This window comes from Mangifera indica, chromosome 14 (assembly GCF_011075055.1).
Source record: "Mangifera indica cultivar Alphonso chromosome 14, CATAS_Mindica_2.1, whole genome shotgun sequence".
NCBI classification, from domain to species: domain Eukaryota; kingdom Viridiplantae; phylum Streptophyta; class Magnoliopsida; order Sapindales; family Anacardiaceae; genus Mangifera; species Mangifera indica.
In genome coordinates, this window is record NC_058150.1 from 1,187,593 (window position 1) to 1,213,181 (window position 25,589).

At 33.2% G+C, this 25,589-nt stretch overlaps 4 protein-coding genes across 9 annotated transcripts; 2 read left to right on the top strand and 2 right to left on the bottom strand.

Annotated features, from left to right (window-relative positions):
* The first annotated feature begins 32 nt into the window (after positions 1-32).
* On the top strand, positions 33-7,459 carry LOC123197078 (zinc finger protein BRUTUS). 3 transcript variants are annotated; one of them, XM_044611264.1, is made up of 15 exons: positions 284-420; positions 1,155-1,290; positions 1,813-2,022; positions 2,210-2,404; positions 2,494-2,861; positions 2,992-3,262; positions 3,568-3,736; positions 3,837-5,069; positions 5,261-5,432; positions 5,567-5,788; positions 5,862-5,999; positions 6,215-6,449; positions 6,568-6,627; positions 6,757-6,828; positions 6,990-7,459. In XM_044611264.1, the coding sequence occupies exons 2-15, from the start codon at positions 1,288-1,290 to the stop codon at positions 7,122-7,124; spliced, it is 3,483 nt and encodes a 1,160-aa protein (XP_044467199.1). In that variant the 5' UTR covers positions 284-420; positions 1,155-1,287; the 3' UTR covers positions 7,125-7,459. The 3 variants fall into 3 exon arrangements, with proteins under 3 accessions (XP_044467197.1, XP_044467198.1, XP_044467199.1); XM_044611262.1 differs by lacking the exon at positions 1,155-1,290 and having other exon boundaries at positions 33-420; XM_044611263.1 differs by lacking the exon at positions 1,155-1,290 and having other exon boundaries at positions 33-420; positions 3,034-3,262.
* A 1,647-nt stretch (positions 7,460-9,106) lies between these two features.
* On the bottom strand, positions 9,107-10,436 carry LOC123196105. The gene has a single exon (XM_044609987.1). The coding sequence runs from the start codon at positions 9,919-9,921 to the stop codon at positions 9,223-9,225; it is 699 nt and encodes a 232-aa protein (XP_044465922.1). The 5' UTR covers positions 9,922-10,436; the 3' UTR covers positions 9,107-9,222.
* Positions 10,437-14,566: 4,130 nt separating this feature from the next.
* On the bottom strand, positions 14,567-18,204 carry LOC123197070 (AMSH-like ubiquitin thioesterase 1). The gene is made up of 8 exons (XM_044611254.1): positions 18,044-18,204; positions 17,149-17,254; positions 17,016-17,062; positions 16,417-16,744; positions 16,128-16,217; positions 15,983-16,045; positions 15,816-15,890; positions 14,567-14,822 (listed from the first exon to the last, which is right to left on the bottom strand). Exons 1-8 carry the CDS (start codon positions 18,106-18,108, stop codon positions 14,802-14,804), a joined length of 795 nt encoding a protein of 264 aa, XP_044467189.1. The 5' UTR covers positions 18,109-18,204; the 3' UTR covers positions 14,567-14,801.
* A 561-nt stretch (positions 18,205-18,765) lies between these two features.
* LOC123195960 (cysteine-rich receptor-like protein kinase 10) lies at positions 18,766-23,453 on the top strand. Of its 4 annotated transcripts, none has more exons than XM_044609837.1 (6): positions 18,766-19,340; positions 20,337-20,547; positions 20,652-20,889; positions 21,036-21,186; positions 21,686-22,055; positions 23,297-23,453. In XM_044609837.1, exons 1-6 carry the CDS (start codon positions 19,155-19,157, stop codon positions 23,302-23,304), a joined length of 1,164 nt encoding a protein of 387 aa, XP_044465772.1. In that variant the 5' UTR covers positions 18,766-19,154; the 3' UTR covers positions 23,305-23,453. The 4 variants fall into 4 exon arrangements, with proteins under 4 accessions (XP_044465772.1, XP_044465773.1, XP_044465775.1 ...); XM_044609838.1 differs by having other exon boundaries at positions 21,686-21,956; positions 23,297-23,450; XM_044609840.1 differs by lacking the exon at positions 23,297-23,453 and having other exon boundaries at positions 18,989-19,340; positions 21,686-22,131.
* Positions 23,454-25,589: the final 2,136 nt, after the last annotated feature.

Below are 25,589 nucleotides of genomic sequence, written 5' to 3' on the forward strand. Positions count from 1 at the left end.
AACAACAAACAAAACAAATCCAATCCACTCCCCTTCTCTTCTCTTCTTGAGTCTTCTCTTCCATCTCCCTCTCAACGTTTAACAAAAACAATAATAAATTCAAAGTAGAAAAACAAAAAAGCTTTACACTGAGAAGAAATGGCGACGTTGTTACCGGAATTGAAGCGGCAGGAGGCCGTGCTTTCGTCGGAATCAGCCGACACGATGTCGTTCACATGTTGCTTGAAGATGAGCTTAGAGAATGACTCGCCGATTTTGATCTTTTGCTTCTTTCACAAAGCGTTCCGCAATGAGCTCGACGCGCTTCACCGCTTGGCCATGAAGTTCGCCACTGGACACCGTGTCGATATTGGCACCTTGTTCGAACGGTACCGTTTCTTGCGCTCCGTTTATCAGCACCACTCCAATGCTGAAGATGAGGTACAAAGTCAAATCATTATCAACCAATAAAGATGTAAAATGCGTTCTATGAGTGTTGTTAGATCATGTTGTTCGGATTTTGAACTATGTTTTTTTGTTGTTATGATCGCAACTTTGTTGTTGTTCATGCCAGTTGTTTGTTATTAGCGTTTTTTTTTTTTTTTTTAGAATTTACTTTGAAAAATTACTGAATATGTAGCGAGTTTGGTAGTCGTTGTGCTAGCTGTAGTTCTGTCAATCATATCGTTTTGTCGCGTTTTTGTAGTTCTTGTTGAAATATGTTGTGGAGGTGATTTCTTATTTTTTGAGGTGTATATTGTGTTTGTTTCAAGTTTGAGCTCACTGAGAATGGATGAATGAACTACTTTTAGTTATTTTTTTATTATCTAAAATGGAAATTATGAAAAGAAAATGAAATAGAGGAAGTACAATTTTGTTGCTTCATTTTCTCGATAAATATGTTACTTTTGATTGTTGTTTATGCTTAGTTGTGTTATCTTTTCTTAGTATTAATTTCTTCTAATGTGGCTACTTTGTTTTCTTCCATTATAAGTCTTCTGTTTTGTTTTGTTTTTTTAATTTCATACTATTTAAGTAACTTCCATGAGAGGAAGAAATGGAAACAAAAATTTATGGCAGGTATTTTAGATTTTTGTTACTAGTAGATAGCTGTATGTTTCACATATTTATTTTTATTCTGAAAACTTGCCAACTATGTTTTCTTGTAACGGTAGTCATTTGTTGAGGGGAGCAACAAGATTTTCGAATTTTGGATTGTTTGAGACACATAGGAGGGCATCCTTGTAATTTCTAGTGAAATGAGGAACAAATCTTCGGTTTGTTTGATTGGGCCATAACCGATTCAAAATGGTAATCTTATCCTCAGGTGTTCATTTTTTTATGTTAGTTATGCCAAATTTTTTATTCTGCAGATGTTATGGTTCTTGACAATACATATGCCTGATATTGATAGCACAATCGTAGTTATTCATATCATTTGCAGCCATTATTCAGTTTAGTACATTCTACTTGTTAGCAAACTTATTTCTGCTTGTTGATAGCTACTTAACCATCAGAGGAATTTGAATAGCATAGTTATTAATCATGCATAATGCAATGCTTGCAAAAAGCTTTCAACATTTAAGTTCATGTTGTATATTATTTTGTACTTGAAATAGGATTTACAAAATCAAACCATTCAGTTACTGCTGGTTGCTTGTAGTTTTGGAAGATTGACCTAAGTAGAGGTCCTCGTGGTTCATGCTAATACCAAGCATATTGTGTATCTATCGCTTATCATGAGTTATAGAAGGAATCTTTTAGCATGGCTCATTTACTTTTCTGCTCTAGTATATCCAAGTTTATAACTGCAGCTATTTCGTAAATCTGCAGGTTATCTTTCCAGCTCTTGATTTACGTGTAAAAAATGTTGCAAAAACATACTCTCTTGAACATGAGAGTGAAAGCAATCTATTTGACCATCTGTTCGAGCTGCTAAGCTCTTATAGGAAAACTGATGAAAGGTTTCCGAAGGAGTTAGCATCTTGTACTAGAGCCCTTCTGACATCAATCAGCCAGCACATGGCAAAGGAAGAAGAGCAGGTGATGTTTCAGTTGGTGCTATTTTCATCTGTACCTAGGTATTGAGGCAATTCATTGACTGAACTTGAACCATAACGAGGATGTGCTGTAAATAACAGAAAGGAAATATTTGAATCCTCATGCGAATTATTCAGATGCTCTGCATTAAAGCAGATATTCTTTAATGAGTTCTCTTGGTTTATTTCAGGTCTTTCCCTTGCTGATTGGGAAGTTCTCGCCTGAAGAACAGGCATCTCTACTCTGGCAGTTTTTGTGCAGTATTCCTGTGAATATGATGGCCAAGTTCCTTCCATGGCTCTCATCCTCTATTTCACCTGATGAATATCAGGATATGCGAAAGTGCTTAAGCAAGATAGTCCCGGAAGAAAAGCTTCTTCAGCAGGCAAGTTTCAGTTTCTGTCAGATGGTTAAGCTCTTTTTAGATGTTTTTGTTGAGTGCATATAGCTGACCATAGCTCTCACTTATTGAAGGTTATTTTTACGTGGATGGAAGGGAGAAATGATAATGACAATGTTGAAAATTGCACAGATGGTTTTGAGGTTGGAGGTCTAGAAGATTCTACCTGTAATGAAAGGACTCAACAAATGAATGGAGGAAAGTGTGCCTGCGAGCCATCCAAGACTGCAAAAAGGAAATATTTAGAGCCAAGTAATGATGTCCCTGTTGCCACTGGGATGTGTCCAATTAATGAAATACTACTTTGGCACAATGCTATAAAACAGGAGCTGGATGAGATAGCTAAGGAGGCTAAGAAGATACAATTTTCTGGTGATTTTAGTAATTTATCAGCCTTTGAGGGACATTTGCAATTTATTGCTGAAGTTTGCATTTATCATAGGTAATTCCTAAATTATTTTGCTGTACAGTTAATGGGCATCTCCATGTGATGTTGAATGACCCTAATTATCCTTATTCAATTTATTGCTGAAGTTTTTATTTACTAATGGTTAGTAAGCAACCTACTGTAGTTTACAATCTCTTCATCTGGAGCACTTCTTTCCTGGTCGCAGTATTGCTGAAGATAAGATCATATTCCCTGCATTAGAAGGAGAATTTTCTTTTTCACAGGAGCATGCTGAAGAAGAAAACCAATTTAATGACTTTAGGCATTTGATTGAAAGTATTCAAAGTGCAGGAGCAAATTCTACTTCTGCTGCTCAGTTTTATGAAAAGCTATGCATCCATACTGATCAAATCATGGAAACTATACTAGGGCACTTCCACAATGAAGAAGTTCAGGTGAGCTTTCCTTGCTTGTGTAGGAATCCTTTTTAGGAATGTTTATCAGCTGTGATCATTTTGTGCTGCAAGTTTCCTTTAAATGCTATAGTAAAATAGACTCGTTTCGGGGAAATAGGTTTGTCATAATTAAGGGAAAAGCATTAGATTTTAATAAATGTCCCATATCTGGTTTCGTAATTTAGATACTGTAAAGAAATTTATGCGATTTTTCTCTCCGAAATTCCATTGGTGTTGCTTAGTAAAAATTCTACGGAAACTTCCTTCTTGTTGTAAGATATCTATTAAATTTCTTGCATGTTTAGGTTCTTCCGCTTGCTCGAAAGCACTTCAGCTTCAAGAGACAGCAAGAAATTTTGTACCAAAGCTTGTGCGTTATGCCATTAAAATTGATTGAGCGTGTCCTGCCATGGCTGATGGGGTCATTGACTGAAAAAGAAGCCATAAATTTCCTTCAGAATATGCAATCTGCAGGTATTATTACCCCTCACCATTCAATAACTTGCAACATAATAGCATTCAGTAAATTTGTTACGGACATGAATTTTAAACTGTGCCTGTCTCTTTGATTCAGCTCCAGCAACAGATAAGGCTCTTGTCACTCTGTTTTCTGGATGGGCTTGCAAGGGTAGGAATCAGGGTGAATGCTTGTCTTCCAATGTAGTTGGCTGTTGTCTTGCTAAAAAGTTCGCTGATATTGAAGAAAATGTCTCACAGTCATGTCATGCTTGCTCTTCGCGATTTTGCACTGATAACAATCCATTATCATCTCAAAATAAAGTGAAAAGACGAGTGAAAAGAAATGTTGCGGTGTTGTGTAAAAGTAGCAATATCCCTGACTCCTTGCAAACTGCAAATTCCCTGTCTTTGAGTGATCGGCCTTGTTGTGTCCCAGGTTTAGGAGTATACAGCAACAATCTGGGATTCAGTTCTCACTCTACAACCAAGTCTTTGCGGTCCTTGTCTTTCAGCTCCTCTGCTCCATCACTTAATTCTAGTCTGTTTATCTGGGAAACAGATAGTAGTAGCTCTTATGATGTTGGATGTGCAGAAAGACCAATTGATACCATATTCAAATTTCATAAAGCCATCAGCAAAGACTTAGAATATCTAGATGTTGAATCTGGAAAGCTGACTGATTGTGATGAGACATTCCTTCGGCAGTTCATTGGAAGATTTCATCTCCTATGGGGCTTATACAGAGCTCACAGTAATGCTGAGGATGAAATTGTTTTTCCAGCTCTGGAAGCAAAAGAATCACTTCATAATGTGAGTCACTCATATACATTGGACCATCAGCAGGAAGAGAAACTGTTTGAAGATATTTCATGTGTTCTTACTGAGATTTCACAACTGCATGAAAGCTTGCAAAGGGTCCATTTGGATGAAAATTTAACTTGGAGTGACACTGAATTCTTTGCAGCCCACGGGAGTGATTTAATGGACAAATATATTGAGCTAACTACTAAACTTCAAGGGATGTGTAAATCCATAAAAGTTTCTCTTGATCATCATATTTTGAGAGAAGAACTTGAGCTGTGGCCATTGTTTGATAGACATTTCTCTCTAGAGGAGCAAGACAAAATTGTTGGTCGCATAATTGGATCTACAGGTGCTGAAGTGCTCCAATCTATGCTACCATGGGTAACTTCTGCTCTTACTTTCGATGAGCAGAATAAATTGATGGACACATGGAAGCAGGCAACAAAAAACACAATGTTCAATGATTGGCTTAATGAATGCTGGAAAGGACCTCCAGAATCATCTTCTGACACTGAAGCATCAAATGCGAAAATTTCTCAGACAGGTATTTGCTATGCTTTCAGTCTCTGTATCATGAGTGATTATTGTGGTTTTTTATACACTCCAATGATTGTACTTTTGAAAAGACTGCAGACTTTATAGAACATTATCATAGATCTGATAGTTCACTTTATATTGAATGCATTATTTTTGGGTCAAGATACTTGAACGTATTTATACTCTAATTCTTTCTAGATAATGACTTTCAAGAAAGCTCGGATCAAAGTGATTCAATGTTTAAGCCTGGATGGAAAGATATCTTTCGTATGAATCAAAATGAGCTTGAGGCTGAGATCAGGAAGGTTTATAGGGACTCAACTCTTGATCCCAGGAGGCAAGCATATCTAGTTCAAAATTTGATGACAAGGTTAGTTTCAATGACTGATACATTTTTACTGTAAATATCGTAAACTGGTACATATTCTTGATGCTGCACTCTTCTTTCTTGTTGAAACTTCCTTGATCAAGATTCCTATATAATTAATTTATATAATATTTTAGTCGCTGGATAGCTGCACAGCAGAAGTTGCCTCAAGCAACAGCTGCGGAAACTTCTAATAATGGAGATGTAATGGGTTGCTCACCATCATTTCGTGATCCAGAGAAACAAGTATTTGGGTGTGAGCACTACAAAAGAAACTGCAAAATTCGTGCGGCTTGCTGTGGCAAGTTATTTACCTGTAGATTTTGCCATGACAAAATGAGTGATCACTCAATGGATAGGTAATTTTTTATGTTCTGACTTTTAATTAAAGCTACGCATCTGTAAGTGTGATGTCTGGTTCGTTTATTACAGAAAAGCAACATCGGAAATGATGTGTATGCTATGCCTCAAAATTCAGGCTGTTGGGCCAACCTGCACAACCCCTTCATGCAATGGGCTATCTATGGCAAAGTACTATTGCAGCATATGCAAACTCTTTGATGATGAAAGGTGCATGATTCTAATAGAATGTTCAATCTCCAATTCACATATTTGGTTATGAACTTCGAAACTTTGATACCCTCCATTGCTTCTGTCAAGTCTTTTGAAGTGAAGGAATAGACTTCTCTTTAAGCTATCCTTGTAACTTAATTTTTTCTAATGTGTTTATACTGGCTTTGTGCCAAATATGTTAATTCATTTGTGAATTTTTTTAATCTTCTCAGGGTTGTGTATCATTGTCCATTTTGCAATTTATGCCGTCTTGGGAGGGGTCTTGGCAAAGACTATTTTCATTGCATGACCTGCAATTGTTGCTTGCCCTTGAAGATAGTGAACCACAAGTGCATTGAAAAATGTTTAGAAACAAACTGCCCTATCTGCTGTGACTTCCTATTCACATCAAGTGACATTGTCAGAGCTTTACCTTGTGGCCATCACATGCATGTTGCTTGCTTTCAGGTTTCGTTTTAGTGATTCTTACATTCTCAATCCATTTCCTTCACATAGTGTAGACCTGCTTATAAGTCATCTCAAAAGTGTGAAGGAATTTGATTTCATATTCTATATTCATTGTTAGGCATACACTTGCAGTCACTACACCTGCCCAATTTGCAGCAAATCCTTGGGAGATATGGCAGTAAGACAACATTTTGTTATTTTTTAGCTCAGACTGCTTTCTAACAAATTGTATTATTTCCATACCCACATTTAAAGTATAGTTGAAGCCTGATTGTCTACATTTCTCTGTTTTTCTTGTCCTACGCAGATCTATTTTGGCATGCTTGATGCTCTTTTGGCTGCGGAGGAGCTTCCAATGGAATATAAGAATCGTTTACAGGTGCATTTGCCTCTGCATCTTTCTGCCTCTCACTCTGTCTCGGTCTTTTAAATACTCTTTTATTTGCTCGTAAGACAAAACCTTATAATTGAGCTCTGCTGTATTTTCTTGTTCTCATGTGTCCACTTCTAAATCATTCCAATACAAATATGGGAATCCAGGATATTCTTTGCAACGACTGTGAGAAAAAGGGCACCGCACGCTTCCATTGGTTATATCATAAATGTGGATCCTGTGGATCTTACAACACCCGGGTGATCAAGAGTGAGGCAACAGCTCCGGACTGCTCGACATAAATAACAGGTTTCTTTTATTCTGTAAATATTCACATCCATTAGCTTGTAAATGCTCATATAAGAAACCCAAAATTTACCCTCTTGAACCCTTTAGAAATAGCAGCTTTATAGGTTGTAATATCGTTATTGAATTCACTATAGAGTATAGAGACAACAGTAGAAACGGAGAGAGTAGTAGAAGCTACAGAAGATTGAAATATCGAAATATATTGGCACATGAGATTCGTAAAACTAGCAGTAAAAGTTTATGGCATGAAACTTTGTAATTGTAAGTTGTAATTTTATGTAATGGTTGGCATCTCTCCAACTCAAATAAGAGCCAGACGATTTTCAGAGTTTGTGGGGATTAAAATCTTAGGTAGCATTTAACGTTCATTGGCCCTTTGGTAGGGTAACACCCAAAATAATTGTAAGAAACATGGGGCAACATTATGTTATCGTTCACATTATCGGGTAATTATGATTCATTGAAGGGACTTGCTACAGTGTTGTGCTGTAAAGCTCATAACCTAAAACAAATAAAATGCATTTACACAGTGATGTATAATAGCCACTGGCCCACAGCCTTCATTGAATTGGTGGTGCCACTTAATGACCCGTAAGGTAAGATTTAGCTCATATGATGGCTAGCAAATCCCCTAAGCAAATTGTCAGTTTGACGCAAATTAAATTGTCATGTGGTTCAATAATTGTTAATTTGTTATAATAATAATAATAATAATAATATGATTGCTTAGAATATTGTAATTAGCCAGGGAACCCAATCTAATGATATTATCACAGTAAAGTGATTGACCTCTTGATAAGTCTGATGTACAATTAAGGGTAGAATTTAACGGAATTGATCCTAAACAATGTCAGCTCAAGTTTGACTTATATCCAAAACAACGAATTTGAGATTGAACTCAATTTGAATGTTAAAAAAGTATCAGAGAAAAAAAATAATTGTTAGTTAAAAAGGTTTTAGTACAGTTTAAATTTTTTTTAATCTCAATCTCTGCTTTTTTAAACTAAATAATGATTTGAGCTTGAGTCATTTTATATTAGATTATCCTTATGCAAAACAACTAGTTGGAGATTTATCTTAATACGGAAGTAATTGTAACATCATTAAAATATGTCCAAAAAATTCAAAAGAAAAAACATTATTTTCTTCTTTGTTGAGAAGTCTTGCTAAGACGTTGAAAATTATAGGTCGAGTGTGGGTGATGTTGAGATATTGCTTGTAAAGCATGAGACATTTGTATTTACATTGAGGGCGACTGAAGAGAAGAGTGAGGGCCTATGCAAAGATTACACGGGTGGCTAAAGCAAACAAAGTTCAACAAAGTAATATTTTTGGTGTTATGATTTTTCAATCCAAGATCCCTTAAAATATTGCCCTTGTATCTTCATCCTGAGGGTATCTAACAAAAGCCAACCTCCAAATCAAAGGCAAATCTCATAAAAGATGAATGATGATTAAAAAAATACATATTATATAAGAATGAAACAAAGATCAAATGTTGCTTTTCAATAAACAAAAGAGAAATTAAACATAGAAGAAATGAAATAGTAGGGGTGGACACAATCTAAGCGACTCAAGCTCAAATCACAATTTGGTTTGTAAAATTTGAGTTTAAGCTAAAGAAATTTCAATTCAACAATCTCAAGTTTCGATTTGAGATCAATGTCTTGTTAATGTCATAATATCAGAGTTCACTTTATTAACAATTATTATTTTTCTCTAATAATTTTTTTTTTTAGTGTTATTATTTTTCAGTTAAGCAAACTTAACTCAATATCAAACTATTCGTTTTGGATTTGAATTAAGGTTGAGCTTAAACAACCGCTCTCCGAGGAAAAGAAAACCCATGAACAAGGGTGCCTGCCCATATGTCCGCTCAGCTTGTGACATATTGATATGCATGAAGCCTTCTTCCATCCTTCTTGATTTCATATCATCTTTACTATACAATTATCCCCTCTTAAATCTTCTTCAATTAATAATTCAATCTCTTTTGATCTATTACATGAGAGTGAGACATGTACATACGGTTTACAACTCTCGAGATTCAACAAGAACAGAGAACATCAATAGAAAGCAAAAAATTACAGATCACTTCTTGTTGTTCTTCTTATCCTTCGATCCACTGCGTAAGAGAGACCCCAAACCAAAGAGATTTGCAGTCCCTTTAGAGATATAAGGATGTGGAACATTCAACACAGGATTGATTTTCAAACCGTTTCCATAAGAACCCACATAGTTTTTCTTCAATGGAGGCTTCTGGTACGCTGTAGAAGAAGAAGAAGAAGAAGTTGACGAAGACCTTGCCTTGTGATTGTGATTATGATTATCTTTTAACGATGGCGATCGTTTGTTATTAGGCACTGAACCAGTTGAGTTGCTTCGAGATAGAAGAGGCAAAGAACAAATCAGACTTTTCTTAGCTTCATGATTCAGGCTGCAACTTCTGTTGAAACCCCAGAAAGATTTAGCCTGTTGAGGCTTCATAATCATGGCCTCCTCCTTTGCGGTGTCAGGAGGAGGAGGAAGAAGAGGAGGAAGAGAAACAGACGGCGGAGCAGAAGAACGTTTCAGGGGTACTTGTGCCGGTAGAATCACACCATTGGCGAAAAGCTCATCGGCTGAAGACGATTCTTGTTCAGAACAGCTTGGAATGCTGAATTCAAACTCTGGATTCGAGTCCATGAGCTGAGTGTCCCTTCGAGACTTCATTTCATTAATGGCTACTACAGCTTCCGCCTGGCAAAGATCATGGGAAAATGACACTCTAGGACTTGTCTCCGAGCACATACTAATAAAAGCAATGAAAAGAAGGTTGAATATTCAAGAACTTGGAAAGAAAAGCTGAAGAAAAGGATTCAAATTTGACGGGCCAAGAAGAAGACAAAAGGGTTGAATTCAAAAATAGATTAGTATGAGTTTCTAGACGACAAAAACAGCAAGGAGCAGCTTGTTTGAAGATTCATGGGGGAATATTTGGATGATAAGAGAAAGAAAGATTGAAGCAGAGGAAAGAGGAGATACAAACAAACAAGTCTTCAAACTGAAGTTGCAGAGATAGATGGAATGATTATGAGGTAGAAGGCAGATTGTTCTGTGGGAAATGTTAGGATTCAGAGAAGATAACGAGGAAAAATGAGACCTAAAATATGAAAATGGAAAGAGATAAAGAAAAAGAGAGAGAAACTTGAGGATGCTTTTAAGAGGTAACTTCATTGACGGGCAAACAAAATCTGCATATTAAAATATGCAGTAAAGAATAGCAAAAGAAATCTACCAGAGAATTCAGGTTTATGGGTTCATACTACTTTCAAATTTCATAATATTTATAGATTGATAATGTTACCGAGCCATCAGCAACCATTGAATTAACCCGAAAATTACCTAACGCCAGCAAGTGTTCAAATAGTGAAGTTGACCCTGTTATCAAATAATTGACCATATGAAGGTAGTGTTTTTAGACCTGGACAGTACTGGTTTCGACCAAGACTCGATAATTAGTCTAATTTGGATCAGTGTTGTTTAACTATAGGGTCAATCAAGTCAAACCATCAAATTGGGATAAAATAAGTTATTTTGTAAAATTTTTCTATTTTTACTATTCAAACCCAATACATATGATAAGAAATCTGAATCCATTTGTAAGATAATAAATTTGTTATTAAACTGTTTTCTTTAGATTAATTTAGTTTTAATATAAAATTTTATTTATGTCACTGACATATTGATGATGTCATTAATTGGTAAGTTTAGTTAAGACCCGATTTACCATTAATTGTGTTAATGTTCGGTCTAAATCTAAAAGCATTGATTACTGAAGGGCAACCATTTCAACCCCACTACCAAGGAAAAAGGCCTAAAAGCTTGGTAACAATAAGGTTGACAGCAAATCTAGCAGGACTAATTTGAACAAATCACTCAATGTGATTGATTTTAACTTTTGAATTTGCAAGGTGGGTAATTCAATTTCAATTACATCTTTCACTTTTACGAATATTAATTAAATCATGATCTAAATTTTTTTCTTCTTTTGTTCTATTTTTTCCTTCATAGAACATGTGGGCACACATCGTTGTCCCGCAAACATGACTTTGTGAATTTGTCGTGCCTTTGTTTTCAAGCTATATAATCAACCTACTTCTCAAATATATTTTGCTTAAATGTCTCATCTTATTATATTTTAATTTATATAAGTTATAATATATGGTCTGGATTATCCATAACTGTTTGTCCACTTAGTCTCCGGGAATTCCTCTGAGCCCTGGTTTATCTGGTTGTCATTGAAGAACTCAAATTCATCACCAAATTGACTGTCTTGTTAATATATTATTCATAAGATGGATATATGATTATATTAAAAATTATTTGAAATGGTTGATCGAGAAAAGAAAATTAAGATGTTTACTTTGCATATATAGGATTTTTTTTTTTAAGGCGTTGAAAACCAATTTATTGAACAAGTTTGACATATGTTTGAGCCGAACCAAAAATTTGGTTCAAAAAACCCTTAAACTTAAACAAAACCAATTAAGAGATTAATCAGTTTTGATCTAAATTAAAAGTATTAAATAATTAAATCAAAATTTTAAACTACTTTTAAATTGAGTTTTTAGAAGGACAATTATTCAAAACTTAAAATTCTTGTTCTAGTTTTGATATTTTTTTCGATTTATCTAAAATTGTAAACAACCGATAGAATGAGATTATTCTTTATTAAACAAAGAATATGGAAAATTGAATGTATTCCACGTCTTAAAGGGGCATTTCAATCTTCAAAATTTGTTTTTCTTCAACCTCCATTTTTCAACATTTAAAACTAATTCAATTCGATTAACCAACTTGCAAATACTGTCAAACCGGCTATTAAACTAAAGAACACTTGTTTGGCCAAATTTTTAATGAACCAATTTTTCTGATTACTCTTTTTCCAATCTAGTTATCGGTTCGAATACCAATTCGCTTCAGTCTAAGAATTTTATTTAACACTCCTATTATTTACTCCATAAGATAAAACCAATGAAGGAAGGCACATCCCATAATTGGGAAATCGATTGAATGAATTTAGAAGGGGAAGGGGAAAATGTAGAGTAGATTTTCAAATAATAATTCTACCATTAATGGATGCTAGATGAAGTACAGACAGCTCATAAATATCAAGCTAAAATAAGAGGCAAAAATAGTTAGCATGTGTGTATAAGAAGGGGCAAGTTAATAGTCATGAATGAACCATCAATCCGAATAAATGAAATTTAATTACATCACTTGATATAACCCATCAACCAACCTCTCTAATTAAATTTGATAGAAATTTTTAAAATACAAGCTATCATGTACATTTCAACTTGATGTCATATTAATAAACACTCATAAATATGTAGTCATGACAATTCTTATCATTCAATTCAAATCAATTAGTTTGAGATAGACGTAATCAAAAAGGTTATCAAAGAATCACTGATATGATATCATTAATAGTATAAATATTATGTTCATGAGATGAATAATGTTACTAGAAAGTGATTTAAATAAAACTTAAACTAAACTGTTAAACTGAAACTCTAATTTGAATTCAACTCAAATAAACCCAAACACTAAATTGACTTGTTTTCAGGATTCAAGCAATCAACATCGATCTCTATCCCCTATTCTCTTGTTATAGCAATTGTCCTTTATCTTCACAATTATTGACTAAGTTTTTAAAGGTCTAAACTAAATATATTAACATATAAGTATGTCTAACTATGTAATTATGCTATTATTCTTTTTACACTATTGTACAAAAGGCAGAAGGGAAGGGCACTTTCTTTGTGTACTATCACTCTACTAAACTATGGGACTGAACCATTTTAAAATATGTTCTACTCTTCTTACTCGTTCAGTCTCACCACCCTTCGCACAAGACCACACCGTTGAATTTATATACTTTTCGCCAGTATAGGTCTTTTCGTTTCGATTTAACACAATCCATATGACATAATAACAGGATTAATGGCAGTTAGTAGGATCACACTGATCCTGTCCAAATTAATTAAACTCTTAAAATTCTGTGGTGGGTATTTGATTTGATGTTTCTTAATTAATCTCTAATCAAACATAATTGATGGTGGGATTAGTTAACAGGCTTTGACAATGTGTGTTGCGTGTCCTTAGCAATGTGGGCATTTTATTCTAATGGTAAGATTGATGTTTTCAGAATAATTCATAAGATTCCTTCTAATCAAGACCCTAATAAATTTCATTTATAAAGGTTTAGGTGATTAGTGGGAAAGTTTTATAATTATTCTCAAATTTTGAATGAATTTTAGTACTATTAGAATTTGACTCACGTAAGATGAACTTTTATTAGGTTTGTAATTGATATGTTGTTAACAATTATATAATAAGAGTTGGTGAAATTTTAAATCAAAAGACAACCCAAAATGGATGAAAAAAGTAAGAAAGATAGGTTCTATTTTATTTTTTTTTTCACTTTTTTATTTTTTCTCTTGAGATATATGTATAATAGGATATAGTAATAATAAAAAAGAGAATTATTAGCACTTTCTAATAATAAAGATAAAAATAAAAGGTCACCCCACATGACATGACACTTTCTATTTTCACTACCATCACATCTATCGGTTGGTTAAATTGAGTGTCTATCCATGTACGTCTTTGAAAATTGTATGAGAAAAAGCAAATGGCAGTAGCCAAAACCAAGAAACCTGACAATTTACATATGGAAGACTTTGACGTTATACTTTAGGTGTGTAAAAAGTCCCCTTCACTTTCAAAGCACCGGCCTACATAATGTAAATCACAGAGGAGACGGTATATGTCAGTCATATGAAAGAAACGTTGCTGCTTAATCTCAAAGCAGTAAAGCAAGGGTCCCTCACCTCTTGTTAATGTTGCTTCTACTACACACACACTATATAATTCAGATATTAGTAGGTAGAGTTGCAGACTCAGATTGAGAATGCTTCTGTCTTTCTAACCAAACCACACATGATAGATAAAATTCACAGCTACACTCAACATTCCAAAATCACCAGCCCTTTCATGTGAGGATTTGATGAAAGATGAGAGAAACAATTGAACCATCTTTGATTTCATCTTCAGCTTCTCCTCCCTAAACTAGGCTTTCTTCATATTGAGACTATACTTACAACAACACATGATGGAATTGCAGACATTGTATTTGATGATCTCATGTGTATGTATGACCATAATTTTATATAGCGACAATCAATTAAATTTTTATATCTTGAAGCAAAAAAAAAATCATGGAGATCAGAAAGTGTCATACCAGGCAAGAGAGAATTTCTTCCTCCGTAATACCTGTCGCTTACATACCTCATGAACCATTGATTTGATGAGATATATACAGAATCAGAATATTAATGACGTCTCTAATCACAAACAACAGCATTAATATATTAGTAATTACAATGCCTTGACACATAATAACGGGTTTATTAAAAATAATAAAATCTTGAATGATTTTTACAACTTGTGAAATTGTCTCTTTTCTGTATAACATATGAACGACAAAAGAATGACTCGAATTCTGTCAAGATGCAGGTAGTCATCCCAAGTCATGCGCGAAGTGGTTTTAAGAATTAATGCATGGTATATACTGGGTGCCATAACAATTGCAACAGATTCTGGCAGCATTGAACCGCATGTAACTACACTTGGATGATAATCAGCTACAAGAAAGGAAGAGATCCATGCTAAAATAATGCCCACTTCACATTCATCTGTATATGATTCTCTTCAAGGGAAATAAGTTTTCAAAAAAACAAATTATTTCTTTATATCATTTTCTATTTCCTTCTAAACTGTTTCTCTATTGACAGAACGAAGACATGAGTTCATTCATATACACAATAAGGTTTAGCATTGGCTTGGTGCCAAGTAAAATACCTACATACACATGCGCATTAGAAGAAAGCACATAATTGTCATGGTAATTCAAAATTCCTCCACAGTGATCACATTTATTTTACAGGTATATAAAAGAAATCTCAATCCCAAGCTGGTTATCACTAAAGTGTAATATAAATTAATACCACCTTAAAGAAAGTCTAGAAATGTCACACCTCTTTAAGCTTCTTTACTAGAGAACACCAAAGTGGACAATTAAAATTCCATCAATAGAGGAGGATGAAGATGTACTAAAAAGGTACAAAACAAGGATCACAGTGTGCTGGTGGTTGATATGGACAACTGATTTAATCATCAGATTTGTACAGAACTTTGCAAATCCAATAGATGTGAGTTGAGGATCATTAGCAAAAGAAAATTTGAAAAAAAAAAAATGAGGTACAAGAAAGAGCAGGAGATATGACAAAAACAAATTATTGCAAGCCTCACAGTAAAGGAATAAGACTTAAAACGTCTCCTAACTGATTAACATGCAATATAGATATCAGTGACATGAAGCTTAATAAAAATTCAATTCAGTTCATATACAGGCAAAATATTGACAAGTAATCTTATGATCAGTGATTATCGATAATTCACATTATTTGTAAGAAACAAATATTTGATTAGAATTATATATATATATATATATATATATATATATATATATATATATATATATATATATATATAAAGAAAATCTACAATATTCATGAACAAGCAATTCACTAAATACAGGATTTAACAAAAAAAAATAATCACAGCAATATACTTACATGAATCCACCCAAGTGGAAAAAGAGATCGTTTATCCTGCACTTCAAATATTTCTTCTTCATCTGTGGTCTGGAACTGTTTCATGAGGTACAGGTTTAAAGCAAAAACAATTAGAATACAACCAAAGAAGGTGAAATGGCACTTTGCTCATAAAGAAATTAACATACTGAATCTGATGTTGATTCCTGCTTTGGAATAATGAGTGCAGTAACATAGATTTTTCTGTTTTTCTGCAGAACAGAAAAATTCCTACACATATTAGTATTAACACTTTTTAAGACTGACTAAAGTAGTCTTAAATACAACACTTACAAGTGAACCTGCAAGGACACCATAAGTTTCTAAATTCTTATCAGTATTTGACTGTGCCAGCTTCATGAAGTTATCCATCAATGTGATTGACTGCAAAGGAAATTGATTGTTAGGATAAAGGATCATCTTACCAGTTACCTCACAGTATGTGATGATAGTGCCTGACACAACATTATTCACTAGAAAGATAGTGCCTCACGCAACATAATTTACAACAAATAACTTTAAAATGCAGATGATACTATATATAAATGTTTTTTAGAGAAATTTATGTTCTAAAAAATCTTACAATGTGCAACTGCAGGGGCTCAGTTCGATCATATTCATCAGACATTAAATTCTTGCTCTGGCATTCTGCCTCAGTAACTTGCGGAGACATTGAAGCAATCAAATCTTGTACTTCTGCAAGTACAGGTGGAGGAGAAGGTTGTTTAATGATATCTTTAGAAACAGGAGTTTCAACTGTTTCAAAGGAAATCATGGAGCAAGGTTCCTCAGCAGGATGCATCTCAATTTCATCAGTTGGAAAAGTAATTGACTCAAAACTTGATTTTTCAGGTGCAACATTGCTACTGTCAGTTTTTGTTGTGATTCCACTTTCTACCAGCTGCTGAACGCTGTTTTCCCATAAAAAGCACCATTTTAAATTAATTCAAAACATTAATGTTCCAAAAGATAAAGCAAAAAGAAAATGCGAAGAAAATATAAAAAAATATATCATTCGGCAACAAACTCTTGTGGATCTAGAATTCAAACAATTCAAGTCAGCAACATATAATCAGATACTGACATAAGAAAACTATTTTAATTGATTTTCTAGATTACTTCTATCTTGAGCTGCACAAGTAAGGTACAAGAACAATGCATATCCAACAACTTAACTCTAACCTGGGGATTTCCCCTGGAGTCAGGTCTATGTTGATTGGATACTTGACCTACGGCCACAAAGAGGATAAAAATAAAAGCCAAAGGTCAGCATCATTACTTCATGAAAAATAGAATAAGATAAATAACATCCTACCAATTTATCGCTCTTTGGCAGTTGCCACTGGCCATGGAGACCATTTGGGCACAAAATAGAATGTCTAGATAGGGTTTCTGCCATTGGACGAGTGAAGTTTAGATTCCTAAAACAAACAAACAAGGAAAGGCAATCAAAGATGCCGAATAATACCATAAACAACTCAGAATCAATGCTCTTCTTCATGGTCACGTCCATCAAACCTTGCACTGAAATCTAGTCCAGGAAATGTAACAAACATTAAAAAAAAAGACACATATCTCTATGAGTTCACAAATTTCTCAAGCAAATGACCATTGATCAAAACCTTGTTGGCCCTGACCAAAGGCATAACTCATTATCAAGCAACCAACATATAAAAAGTGGCTGAGAAGTTAAACATCAATTTTAACAATTGCCATATGTCCATAAACATGGGCTTATAAGACAGGCACCATTTTCACAAATTTGTATACAATCTATGAGCATGTCTATTTCCTATCTCCAAAACAGTATTGTATTCTAAAAAATATTTTGATGTTTTCCCAGCTAGAAATTTTGTTTCAATGTCTTAAACATCCACAGCCTCATACATAGATATATACATACATCATTAATGTTCTTTTCTATGGGCTGTTTTGTTAATTAAAAAATTTCATTGCTACAACCAACTTGACCTGCATGCTGCTCATCTACCAATAAATTTGCATTATTCTAATGATAGGACTATAAATAGAACATTCATGAAAATACTTTTAAGACCACAACATTCCACTGTAAATGGAAGCAAAATATAAAGCAACCATTATCCTACTCTTTATCATTATAATCTAGAAGGCATTAACCTTTGAGGAGCAACTTAAAACTTTGAAAGTATTACAGCACTTACATTCTACGAAACTGGTCATCCACTCACCTGGCATGAGAAAGTTGTTGAGTCCGTGAACCTTGATACGTGAATTCTCGAGCTAATGGTCTCATTAACTGTCATTCATAAAACAGTATACAGATGGAACTTTCATTTCTTTGTATAAAATGTATTATGGGAGTGACAATTGGAAGAGAAAGGGTGGACCTAATTCTAAGAAGCTACTAGAATTGAAAATGCTACTGACTAAATACCAAATTGTCACCAATAAAGTAAATCAATCAGAACCAAGCAATATAATGAACTAGGAGCTTCTACATATCTACAATGTCATACCTTTGTTACATTATAGTTAGTCAAAGTCTGCTTTTTGACAGATGGCCACCATAGTGAATCATTTTGAGCAACACCATGCCAACCATTGGTTTGATTCACTAGAGTGGCCATCTGTCAAAAAGCTAGAGGGCACTTGAGGGCAAATATAGAAATTTAAAAATCTGTTGCTTCATTTCAGTTATTTATATTGGGCCAAAGGACTATTTCCCACGCAAGTTTGGATGTGTTTTTTAAATTATACCTATAAAATTTAAAAAACTTAAATTTTTATTTATAGATTAATTATAATTAAAAATTTTTATTAGATATAAAAATAAAATTATTATTTTATTAATATTAAATAAATTTAAAATTTATTAATTTTTTTTTATAAATTTTAAAAATTAAAAATTTTATATATATTTAAAGTTTTTTAACTTTAAAAAATCACATTATCTCTCTCCCTCTCAAACCTAGGTTCTTTTTTTCTTCCTTTCAACCACTATTTTTGTTTTGATGACTTCTTTCTTTTCACTTTAAAATGTTAATCGGTGTATAATAACCTGTCCAAAGAAGAACTCTTCGTCGAAGATGAAAAGATCACTTCTGGGGAGGTCGTCATGCGTCAGCTAATGTTTTAAGGTGGAGAAGGGAAGTCATCAAGGCCGAAGGGTGAAAAAAAAAAAACAAGCGAAAGGCAGAGTTCAAATTGCCGATCAACTCACGGGCGCCTCCATCACCAACCAAACGCGGCCTGCCTTTCTTTCCATGCTCTCTTTCGTATTCTCCGTCGTCCGATTTTCCAACCCTCCATGATCGTCGCCTGCATGCACTTGCTTTGTCCATGAATTTGAACGCTTTTCTCTCCAGTTTATATTCCTGCTTCCGGAAGAGGCTCAAAGCCCCTGGTGATTCCGATGGCGTCGACTCCTCTGACCTCTTCTTCGAAATCCGTACTCTCCAGATTGCCACTAACTCCTTCTCGGAGTTGAATCAGCTCGGCCACGGCGGCTTTGGCCCCGTTTATAAGGTAATTGGAATGCTCTGTCAAGGCCAGTTTCGGATTGTTCTTTTTTCTATTGAATGTTTGAAATGATTTTGGAGGGGGTTTTTCTCGTCAAATTTGTAAATAACAGAGTCTGTTTAGATTTTTTTTAACGGGGAAGGTGAATATAATTTTTTACTATATTTTGAACTAATTAATTTCACTGAATTAATTTTTTTATTAATTTAGGAAACCAGAAAACGTGACTGAAAGTTATATATATTTTCTATATTGATCGGAAGGAGTAACTAACAACATCTTTGCTCAATTAAATATGTCGAAATTTCAGATTTTTCCTACTAAAGACCAAAATTTTAGTTTTTTTTATCAAATATGCTGAACAAATATGATTTATTTGTTTTGTTTTATTTTGAAAATAACGTTGTTAGGTTGATACAATTAATAGTAAATAATTAAAGTTTTGTTAGATATGAAAGTTCAATATTTTATATCAGGAAATTTGAAAGCTCAGTCCATTAAATAAAAAACACTTTTCATTGAATGATAGTTTGTCTTTTAATTAAAAAATCATTTGCACGTGGGAATTATAAAGTTAGTTTTTTTAATATATCGAAATGGTAGTTTTTCTTCTTAAGATTTAATAGTATTTGCAAAAGACTAAATTAAATTTTCCTACGCAAGGTATGGTCTAAAAATACTTTTCCACTCTTAGATGGCAAATGCTCAATGTTTTGAAAGTTCAACGAAGTTTTCTGATGAATGTTGGAAAATGTTTTCATGTGTTTTCAAACCAAGAAATTTTACTTCTAGTCTAAATCAAAATTTTGGGGTCAATGAAATGGACTCAGGTTATTGTGGGAAAATTAACAAAGCAATAATAGTTGAATATGTTAGTAGTTGCACTTTTTTTGACCAATAATCACTTTTTTTCTTAACTTTTTATTGCTTGTTGTAAAGTTGGAAGAAGTAGTGGTTGGCATTTCTGTCAAATAATTATTCAATATTAGCCTGTTGTATCAGGGATTGATGCCAAATGGTCAAGAAGTAGCAGTAAAGAAGCTTTCATTGAACTCTAGACAGGGGCTGAGAGAATTTACTAACGAGGTGAAGCTGTTGTTGAAAATTCAGCACAAAAACTTGGTCACATTGCTCGGTTGCTGTGCTGAAGGACCTGAGAAGATGCTTGTTTATGAGTATCTACCGAACAGAAGTCTAGATTACTTTCTATTTGGTAAGAGAAAGAGAACAAATATATTCAATCATGTGGATTTGCATTGATGTTCAACTGGGTTGTTTGGTAAAAGGACTAATAATTTGAGAGGTGAAATTTGTCAGATAAAAAGAAGTCTACATCACTGGATTGGTCAACACGATACCAGATAATTATAGGTGTTGCAAGAGGTCTTCTCTATCTGCATGAGGAGGCCCCAGAAAGGATCATTCACAGAGACATTAAAGCAAGTAATATTTTGTTGGGTGAACAATTGAACCCAAAGATATCAGATTTTGGTCTAGCAAGGCTCTTTCCTGGTGACGACACTCATATGAATACATTCAAGATTTGTGGTACCTAGTGAGTAGTTTCTGCACTTTTTTTTTCCTTGTAAAATTATACTTAACAAACTATATCAGTTGCACGTGGTTTTAACTTTTTCTACGCTTGTTTGTTGCAACTTTTCTTCAGAGAAATATAAGTAATTCAATCGTTTGTTGATGCAGTGGTTATATGGCCCCTGAATATGCTTTGCATGGATATTTGTCTGTGAAGACAGATGTTTTCAGCTACGGAGTTTTGGTTTTAGAGATTGTAAGTGGAAGAAAAAACCATGATAGGAGTTTTGGCGCTGAAAAGGTGGACCTCTTGAACTACGTAAGTTATTTCCATGAAGAATTCATCTAATGTTACTCTTGCCCAGAGGAACTAAACATATAAACCTTCCTCTCTCTGTCCACCGCCAGAAAGAAATGGTAGCATCGATGCTATTGTCTAATGATCAATTGTCATAAATGAGGTTAACAAATACGGGCATAATATCTAAGCTTCAATTATGACTACATGCACACATTTGTAACCATGAAATCAATTAATGGAGGTTTATGAGCTTCTGATGAATTTGATTTGAGCTGGTAATGCTTTCAAACTTTTCGAAAATGCACTATTGCTGTCATCTTCTTCTCATGGTCTTTAGAGGAATATCTATATAAGCCGAAACTTGGAATGGACTGTGAATTATCTCAAATCCATTTTTCTGCAGATCTTTTCGATTGTGTTCATGTTTGCTTCAGATTCATCAGGAATTTGTTGCTTATATCTGGTTTGATAGTATACATGAATCAGTATGCTAAATTTTTCTTGCTCTCCCATATAGACATGGACACTCTACCAAAACGGGAACCCATTGGAACTGGTGGATCCAAGTCTCACAAATTGCAATCGTCATGAAGCGGCAATGTGCATTCAGCTCGGGTTGTTATGTTGTCAACAAAGCGTTGCAGATAGGCCTGACATGAACTCTGTTCACCTCATGCTCTTAAGTGACTCATTTACATTACCTAGACCGGGCAAACCTGGAATTCAAGGCCGTACAAGCCGTTGGACAGAGACCACCCCTTCTGCTCTCACCAATACTAATACAAAAGGTAATAGTACCAACACTGGTGTTAACAGGACTTCTGGAGGTAATAGTTTTGTCGAGGATTTCTCCAGAAACTCAATCTCTTATTCTTCCATTGACGAAGGTAGATAAGCCCACTACAACAAAAATAACGTTTACTGGTTTTTTTTTTTTTTTTTTGTGACATTGGATGAAAAACCACTAAAAAATATGATATGCAAAAAAATTAATAATTTATTGTGACATTTATTATAATTGACACTATAAAAATATTTAATTGCATTTTTGTTATGACATTCATATTAATTGTCACTATAAAAATACTTTTTTATTATATTAATTTTAAAATGGTATATAGACATATATTTTGGCCTTTTTCTTATAATTATCATTGAAATAATAGAGATAAGGTCTTGATTTGATTTATTAAGAGATATTGTTTTAAGAAAAAAAATAATTGCTTTCTTGGTTTCTTAAAAGAACCTGTATAAGGGAGAAAAATTATTGCTTCAAAAAGAGTACTAAGAGATTCCAGGCAAAGTTTTTTTTTTTTTTTATTAATCAAGTAATTTATTATATTAAAAATGATATTTTGTGATGATTTATTTAATTGGTTTCTGATAAATTTTAATAAAAAGGTTTACTTTTTTTATTTGATAAGTTTGATTGGTTCCACAGGTTTTAGGGTTTTGTATAAGTTTCAATTGATTAAACTTTGTTTTTTTTTTTTTTTTTTTGGGTAAGTTTGAGCTTCAATTTTATATAATATTTCTATATTTTAAGATTTTTTTTCATTAGTTAAGATTATTTCTATTATCTTTTTTTATTTTAAAAAAATACTGTGGTTTTGCAGGATCTTTTGTGTATTGGTTTTCTTTTCCACATTAAATCAAACAATAAAACTATGTGTATCCGTTTTTGGTACACAATTTGTATACACAGATGAGGTGTTATCATATGATTGGATGTTTCTTTATCATATGATGACACATGTTTTAAAATCACCTAATTACATAATGACACATTACTGTGTACATAAATTATGTACTAAAAATAGGTACACATAGCATTGCTCTAAATCAAATAGTTTATTGGTATACATTGCTGCTAACTTGTTTGATTGCTCTTCTTTTGATTTTTATTTTGTTTGATTTTAATTAGTTTTTTTTTTCTTTTCTAATTGTTTTTTAATCTTAGGTAGATATAAATTTCTATATTTTTATCATATTTTTGTTTTTTGACATATTTGATATTTTTTTAAATTGATATGTGATTTTTTATTTTGAAATTTTTGGGTTATAATATGAATTAATTTGTTTTAATTATATTCTTCTAACATCAATTTTTTTAATCTTTTTTTTGCAGGTACATAATATGAATAATTGATCATTTGGAACTACATTTCTTCAATCTTTCTTTAGAGTTTATTAAGATTGAAAGTTATAAAGTTTTTTCTTATACAAATTTTGATGAACTAGTTAAATATATGTTTTGGAGGAACATAAACTTATACTTATTTATAATGAAAATATAAATTTTGATTATGTGAATAATAGTTTTCTATATCTATCTCTGTATATATTGTGTATTACAATTTGTCAACAATTAAAAATGGCATAAACATATATAAATGACAAAAATTATTTATCAGACTATTATAAATTTCATATTTTTGAGGTTTTAGTGGTAATTGTAAATGTCATTATAAGGTTTGTTTAAATAAAAAAAAAATTAACTTTCATGGCAATCGTAAATATCTTAAATAATTGCCGCTGCAATTTTTTTGTGTTTATACCGGTATTACAAATAATTGCTGCTAAGACACAACATTTAATGACATTTGTACAAATGCTAGTAAAAATTATAATGACATTTATAAATGTCACTACAATTTTTTTAAAAAAAAAAAAGGTCATAAATAGTATTTTTGGGGGTAAAATTGTTATTTAGTTAAAAAAATTAAAAAAACTAAAAAATAATTCATTTCCCTTTAGGTTTATAAATCTAAAATTTCCCCTCACGAAGGATTGAAAAATCACCTTTTTTCCTTAGGGTTTTGAAACTGTCACAAAAAATGACAGAGTTCGCCGCCTTCCCCTAAGTTTCTTTCTTCCTCCTAATCTAAAACCCTAAATCTTGGTTAGAGATCATCAAAGTCAAATGTTGCTTCCACTTCGACGTCGCTTCCATTTCCAATTCCAGATCTCGGATCTCAAAAAGCATCTCTGACAAGTAGAAGCACAACGAAAGTGGTTGAGTTTGTCACATGATGGATTTGCATGAAGCTCGACGAATCTTCGACAACATCGCTTCCATTTGTCACCTTTGTGGCTTTGTTTTCGTTGTGGAGGCTAAAGGAAGTGCCAACAAATGGAAGGTCAACAAGAGAAGAAATGAAACCCTAGGGGGGAAATGACAAATTTTCAAACCTTGGGTGGGGGAAATTGTATGGTTTATAACCTGGGGGGAAAATGTGATAGTCTTTTAGGTTTTTTTTTTAAATATTTTTAGTTAAATAACAATTTTACTCGTAACTTTAATAATGAATTTTAATAAATAAATAGATATTTGGGGTTTTAAAATTTAATAAGTGAGAATTTGTCTTTTCATTAGACATTAGAGTGGGAAATAGGCCTTTGGCCTATTTTTAATTTTTTGTATTATTCATTGTATTTGTTATATGATTTAAGTTGCTTTGATGATATTATATATGGTGGAAATAAAATTATAAGGCAAATAGGTGTTTCTTTAATCTGCTGGTGTTTGTTTACTCGACAAAAATGTTGTCTCCCAGAAGTCTAGTTACTTTGTTTATGTTAGTAGTACTGACATTATGTTTTGGAAGAATTGTGACAGATATAACGGGCTTCTATCACCAAATTTAGAAGAAAGAAACCAAGATTATTCACATGACACGTCATCATATGATTGAGTAATCTAATTATTTATTGACGCAATAACGTATTAGTTTGTTTGTATATATTAATACTTATATATGATGTATCAAACTATTCGGGAGTGAAGTAAATCACTTACTGTTAGTGCTTCAGCAAAAGGTGGAGGTGGCTAGAAAATGTCTGAATTGCTTGGAAAATTTGAAAGCGCTCAGAATATTAGCTTCTTGAATTCGGATAATCCTTTACGGAGTTTAAGTAATTACTAAAAGCATTTGCTTTAATCTGACGATCGAATCGTGTTTCAATAATGCTATTTATCTAATTCAACATCTCATCAATTAGATGAAAGGGTTAAAACAAGTTTTAGTCATTACTATAATCGAATTTAGGATTGATTCTCAATCAATTCGCTTTAGGTTTACTCAAACAATAAAGTTTAGCCATGGTCTCGGTAGCATCCAAATGCTGATGGAATGTTTAGGTGGAACTGAAGATTGAACAAATCATACAAATTGACGATGGGATAACCCCATAAAGATGATGATGCACGGACCCATGCCTCCAATTGACAAAAAGTATCGACACAATTCCAAGTAGGGGTATAACCACCCTGATCCGAATTAAATTTAAGGTGGATTTAAGATCAGATCAACTCCATATGACCCAACTCAAATTCTATTGGAATGGTGAATAGTAATATCAGATAAACAATCAAATCAAATTATCAAATTAAAACTCTAACTTAAAATCAACTCATTCAG

Coding starts and splice junctions, on each gene's coding strand:
- LOC123197078 (XM_044611262.1), top strand. CDS start 139: ATGGCGACGTTGTTACCGGAATTGAAGCGGCAGGAGGCCGTGCTTTCG. Junction 421..1,812: donor ACTCCAATGCTGAAGATGAG/GTACAAAGTCAA, acceptor GTAAATCTGCAG/GTTATCTTTCCAGCTCTTGA. Junction 2,023..2,209: donor TGGCAAAGGAAGAAGAGCAG/GTGATGTTTCAG, acceptor GGTTTATTTCAG/GTCTTTCCCTTGCTGATTGG.
- LOC123196105 (XM_044609987.1), bottom strand. CDS start 9,921: ATGTGCTCGGAGACAAGTCCTAGAGTGTCATTTTCCCATGATCTTTGC.
- LOC123197070 (XM_044611254.1), bottom strand. CDS start 18,108: ATGAGACCATTAGCTCGAGAATTCACGTATCAAGGTTCACGGACTCAA. Junction 17,255..18,043: donor CAACAACTTTCTCATGCCAG/GTGAGTGGATGA, acceptor TGTTTGTTTTAG/GAATCTAAACTTCACTCGTC. Junction 16,218..16,416: donor AGCCCCTGCAGTTGCACATT/GTAAGATTTTTT, acceptor TTTCCTTTGCAG/TCAATCACATTGATGGATAA.
- LOC123195960 (XM_044609837.1), top strand. CDS start 19,155: ATGAATTTGAACGCTTTTCTCTCCAGTTTATATTCCTGCTTCCGGAAG. Junction 20,548..20,651: donor TCTAGATTACTTTCTATTTG/GTAAGAGAAAGA, acceptor GAAATTTGTCAG/ATAAAAAGAAGTCTACATCA. Junction 20,890..21,035: donor TTCAAGATTTGTGGTACCTA/GTGAGTAGTTTC, acceptor TTGTTGATGCAG/TGGTTATATGGCCCCTGAAT.